Source organism: Mandrillus leucophaeus, unplaced genomic scaffold, assembly GCF_000951045.1.
Source record: "Mandrillus leucophaeus isolate KB7577 unplaced genomic scaffold, Mleu.le_1.0 Scaffold1011, whole genome shotgun sequence".
Lineage (NCBI taxonomy): Eukaryota > Metazoa > Chordata > Mammalia > Primates > Cercopithecidae > Mandrillus > Mandrillus leucophaeus.
In genome coordinates, this window is record NW_012098222.1 from 70,905 (window position 1) to 76,443 (window position 5,539).

Genomic DNA, 5,539 nt, shown 5'->3' on the forward strand with positions numbered 1-5,539 from the left:
CTTTTTTAACTTGATGTGACCCCATTTGTCCATTTTTGCTTTGGTTGCCTGTGCTTGTTGGGTGTGGCCCAAGTAATTTTTGCTCTGACCAATGTCCTGGAGATTCTTCCCAATGTTCTCTTGTAGTATATTAGTTTCATTGAGGTCTTAGATTTAAGTCTTTACTCCATGTTGATTTGATTTTTGTATATGGTGAGAGGTAGGGGTCTAGGTGCATTATTCTGTATGTGTATATCCAGTTTTCCCAGAACCATTTGTTGAAGAGAAGTCTTTTGTTCAATGTATGTTCTTGGCACATTTATGAAAAATGAGTTCACTGTAAGTGTGTGGATTTGTTTCTGGGTTCTCTATTCTGTTCCAGTGGTCTATATGTCTTTTTTTATGCCAGTGCCATGGTGTTTTGGTTATATAGTTCTGTAGTGTAATTTGAAGTCAAGTATTTGATTATATAGTTCTGTAGTATAATTTGAAGTCAGGCAATGTGATTCCTCCAGCTTTGTTCTTTTTGCTCAGAATAGCTTTGGCTATTCTGGGTCTTTTGTGGCTCCACATAAATTTTAGGATTATTTCTCCTATTTCTGTGAAGAATGTCATTCATATTTTGACAGGGAGTGCAATGAATCTGTAAATTGCTTTGGATAGTATGGACATTTAAACAATATTAATTCTTCCAATCCATGAACATGGAATCTCTTTCCATTTTTTGGTGTCCTCTTCAATTTCTTTCTTCAGTGTTCTATCACTTTCATCATAAAGGTCTTTCACTTCTTTGGTTAGGTTAATTTCTAGATATTTAATTTTATTTGTGGCTATTGTATATAGGACCGCTTTTTAAATGTCCTTTCCAAATGGTTCACTGTTGACATACAGAAATGCTACTGATTTTTGTATATTGATTTCGTATCCTGCAACTTTACTGAATTTGTCAATTCTTATAGTTTTTTGTGGAGTCTTTAGTATTTTCCAAATAAAATGTATCATCTGCAAACACAAGGATAATTTTACTTCTTCTATCCCAATTTGGATTTCTTTTTACATTCCCTTTATTTCTTTCTCTTCTATGGTGGCTCTAGCTAGGACTTCCAGTACTATGTTGAATAGCAGTGGTAAAAGTGGACATTTTCACTGTGTTCTAGATTGCAGAGGAAAGCTTTTCAGATTTTCCCCATTCAGTTTGGTACTGACTGTGGGTCTGTCAAATATGGTTTTTATTATGTTGAGGTGTGTTACTTCTATACCCAGTTTCGTTAGGGTGTTTACCATGAAGGGATGTTGCATTTTATCAAATGCTTTGTAGCATCAACTGAAATGATCTTATGGCTTTTATCCTTTATTGTGTTGATATAATGTATCGCATTGATTGATTTGCAAATATTGAACCATTCCTGCATCCCAGAGGAATTTTCAGAGGTATATCCCACTTGTCATGATGAATGATCTTTCCTACATATTGTTGAATTCAGTTTTCTAGTATCTTGTTGAGGATTTTTGCATCAATATTTATCAGATATACTGGCTTTTTTTTGTTTGTTTGTTTTTGTTTTGCTTTGTTTTTTTTGAGACTGAGTCTCACTCTGTCACCCAGGCTGGAATGCAGTGGCGTGATCTCAGCTCACTGCAACCTCTGCCTCCCAGGTTCAAGTGATTCTCCTCTCTTGGCCTCATGAGTAGCTGAAATTACAGGCACCTGGCACCACACCCAACTAATTTTCATATTTTTAGTAGAGACGGGGTTTCACCATACTGGCTAGGCTGGTCTTGAACTCCTGACCTCCAGTAAACCACCCACCTCTGCCTCCCAAAGTGCTGAGATTACAGGAGTGAGCCACCACTTCCAGCCTATGTGTGTCTTTACGGGAGAAGAGTGTTTCTTGTAGGTAACAGATCAATGGGTCTTTTTATTTTATTTTATTTTATTTTATTTTATTTTATTTTATTTTATTTTATTTATTTTTGAGATGGAGTCTTGCTCTGTCACCAGGCTGGAGTGCCCTGGTGCCATCTTGGCTCATTGCAACCTCTGCCTCCCGGATTCAAGCTATTCTCCTGCCTCAGCCTCTTGAGTAGCTGGGACTACAGGTGCACACCATCACACCCTGCTAATTTTTGTATTTTTAGTAGAGACAGGATTTCACCATGTTTGCCAGGATGGTCTCTATCTCTTGACCTCGTGATCCACCTGCCTTGGCCTCCCAAAGTGCTGGGATTACAGGCATGAACCACCACACCTGGCTGGGTCTTGTTTTTTCATCCATTCATCCACTCTGTCTTTTGATTGAAAAGTTTAGTCTGCTGACACTCAACGTTATTATTGATAAGTAAGGACTTACTCCTGCCATTTTGTTATTTTTTTTTCTGGTTGTTTTGGGTCTTCTCTTCCTTCTTTCCTTCCTGTCTTCCATTAGTGAAGGTAATTTTCTCTGGTGATATGATTTAGTTTCTTGCTTTTTATTTTTCATGTATCCATTGTTATGTCTTTTGGTTTGAGGTTACCATGAGGCTTGTAAATACTATTTTACAACCCATTATTTTAATCTTATAATAATACTGTTTTCATAAACAAGTAAAAAGAAAACTAATAAAAACTCTATAACTTAACTTTGTCTCCCTATTTTTTAACTTTTTGTTATTTCTATTTATATCTTATTATGCCATTTATGTCTTGAAAAGTTGTAGTTAATATTTTTGATTGGCTCATAGTTTAGTCTCTCTACTTAGAATAAGAGTAGTTTATACATCATAGTTACCGTGTTATAACATTTTGCATTTTTCTGTGAACCTAATGTTACCAGTGAGTTTTATATCTTAAAGTTGTTACTTACTGCTTATTAATATCCTTTCTGATTGAAGTACTCCCTTTAGCATTTCTTCTAGGACAGGTCTGGTGTTGATGAAATCCCTCAGCTTTTGTTTGTGTGGAAAAGTCATTATTTCTCCTTCACTTTGAAAGATATTTTCACCGGATACACTGTTTCAGGGTAAATGTTTTTTTCCTTCAGCGCTTTCAATATGTCATGCCACTCTCTCCTGGCCTGAACTGTTTCTACTGAAGAGTCTGCTGCCAGATATATTGTAGCTCCATTGTATATTATTGGTTTCTTTTCTCTTGCTGCTTTTAAGATCCTTTCTTTATCCTTGATCTTTGGGACTGTGATTATTAAATTCCTTGAGGTCGTCTTCCAGCTACATCTGCTTGGTGTTTTATAACTTCCTGCTACTTGGGTATTTGTATCTTTCTGTGGGTTTGGGAAGTTCTGTTACTATCCCTTTGAATAAACTTTCTACACTTCCCATCTCTTTAAGGCCAATACCACTTTGATTTGTCCTTTTGAGGCTATTTTCTTGATCCTGAAGGCATGTGTCATTGTTTTTTATTCTTTCCTTTGTCTGCTCTATGTATTTTGAAATAGCCTGTCTTCAAGCTCATTAATTCTGTCTTCTGCTTGATCAATTCTGCTATTAAAAGGCTCTAATGCATTCCTTGGTGTGCCAATTACATTTTTTAGCTCCAGAATTTCTGCTTGATTCTTTTAAATTATTTCAATCTCTTTGTTAAACTTATCTAAATAGAATTATGAATTCCTTCTCTGTGTTGTCTTGAATTTCTTTGAGTTTCCTCAACACAGCTATTTTGATTTCTTTGTCTAAAAGGTCACATATCTCTGTTTCTACAGGATTGGACCCTGGTGTCTTATTTAGTTCATTTGGTGTGGTCATGTTTTCCTGGATAATGTTGATGTGAGCAGATGTTCTTTGGTGTCTGGGCATTGAAGAGTTAGGTATTTATTGTAGTTTTCACTGTATATTGTAGTTTTCACTGTCAGAGCTTGTTTGTACCCATCTATTTTGGGAAGGCTTTCCAGTGATCTAAGCTGTATCTGCTTTAGGGGACACCCCAAGCCTCCTAAACTCTGTGGTTCTTGCAGACTCACAGTGGTACTGCCTTAATGGTCTTGGACAAGATCCAGGACAATTCTCTGTGTTACCAAAAAGAGACTCTTGTTCTCTTCCCTTACTTTCTCCCAAACAAACAGAGTCTCTCTCTCTCTGTTCTGAGGCACCTAAAGCTTGGGGTTGAGTCACATGGGCACCCCTGTGGCCACCATTACTGTGACTTCACTAGGTCAGACCTGAGGCCAGCACAGCACTGGGTCTTGCCCAAGACCTGCTGTAGCCACTCCTTAGCTATTGCATAAGTTTCCTGAAGGCCCTGGGGCTCTACAATCATCACATGGAAAACAGCCAGGCCTGTGTCCTTCCCTTCAGGATGGCAAGTTCTCCCAGCCTCTGGGTGGATCCAAAGGTGCTGTGTCTGGGAATCAGGGCCTAGATCAAAAACTTTAAAAGTCTACCTAGTGTTTTATTGTGCTATGGCTGAGCTGTCACTCAAACCACAAGATGCAGTCCCTCCCACTCTTTCCACCCCTCTCCAAAGGCAGAGGAGCATCAATCCGTGGCCACCTCAAACACAGGCCATGGTGGGTACTGCCAGACTACCGCCGATGTTCTTATAAGGCCCAAAGGCTCTTAAGTCAGTTTGTGGTGAATGCTCCTGTTAATTATTTTAAAATGCTTCTTTTTTGTTTTTTGTTTGTTTGTTTAGTTGGTTGGTTTTTTGAGATGGAGTCTTGCCCTGTCACCCAGGCTAGAGTGCAATGGTGTGATCTCAGCTCAATGCAACTTCTGCCTCCCAGGCTCAAACGATTTTCCTGCCTCAGCCTCCCAAGCAGGTGGGATTACAGGCACCCACCACCACACCCAGCTAATTTTTCCATTTTTAGTAGAGACGCGGTTTCACCATGTTGGTCAGGATTGTCTTGAACTCCTGACCTTGGGGTCCTCCCACCTCAGCCTCCCACAGTGCTTCTTATAAAAGTACAAAATAGCATAATGCATTATAAAAATAATCAAACTTACCCTTCGACAAATACTCGAAGAAGAACATCCATGAGAAAAAATAAGGCAATAGCTAGAGAAATAGAACGATACACCAAAGGAATATAAAGTTTGCTATCATTGAAAATTAGGTCGGCAAGGAGGAGAGTGACATGCAGTAAGACCAGGAAAACTCCAAATATTCTAAAATAAATAAATAAATAAATACAAAGATAAAGGGGCTTTTGTCCCTATAGCTATACTGTATTTAGGCCACTGATCAGGTGGCCAAAATGTTATTATTTAGTATTAAGCCGCCCAGTGTCAGGAAAAACTGTAATGCCTTAGAATCTCAGAAAGTCACTGTTTTCACCCAATAGAAGCAGTTCTTAATAAACAAAATTCTCACCAAACCACTTCACAAGATATTATCATGCCCTTTTATAGTAGAAACATCAGACCAACACCTCAAGAGAGAAAAGTAAAACTGAATTAAAATCACCTGTGTCTGTTTGTAAACTCTTCTTAAAATTTGAGAATTTTATAAGAAATTTATACCAATTTCTCATAAAAAATAAACCCTCAATCTGGATAATTCTAAAGAATTTATTAATAAAAACCAAATGAAAGCATGAGTAACATATGCTCATAAAAGACCAAGATT

The 5,539-nt window shown here is 37.8% G+C and overlaps 1 protein-coding gene across 1 annotated transcript in view; it reads right to left on the bottom strand.

Annotated features, from left to right (window-relative positions):
* Positions 1 to 5,539, bottom strand: part of LOC105536452 (phosphatidylinositol 3,4,5-trisphosphate 3-phosphatase TPTE2-like) — a 40,046-nt gene that overhangs the window by 23,331 nt on the left and 11,176 nt on the right. The window contains 1 exon segment of the mRNA XM_011975864.1: positions 4,918 to 5,079. Within this exon segment, the coding sequence (XP_011831254.1) occupies positions 4,918 to 5,079 (162 nt within the window).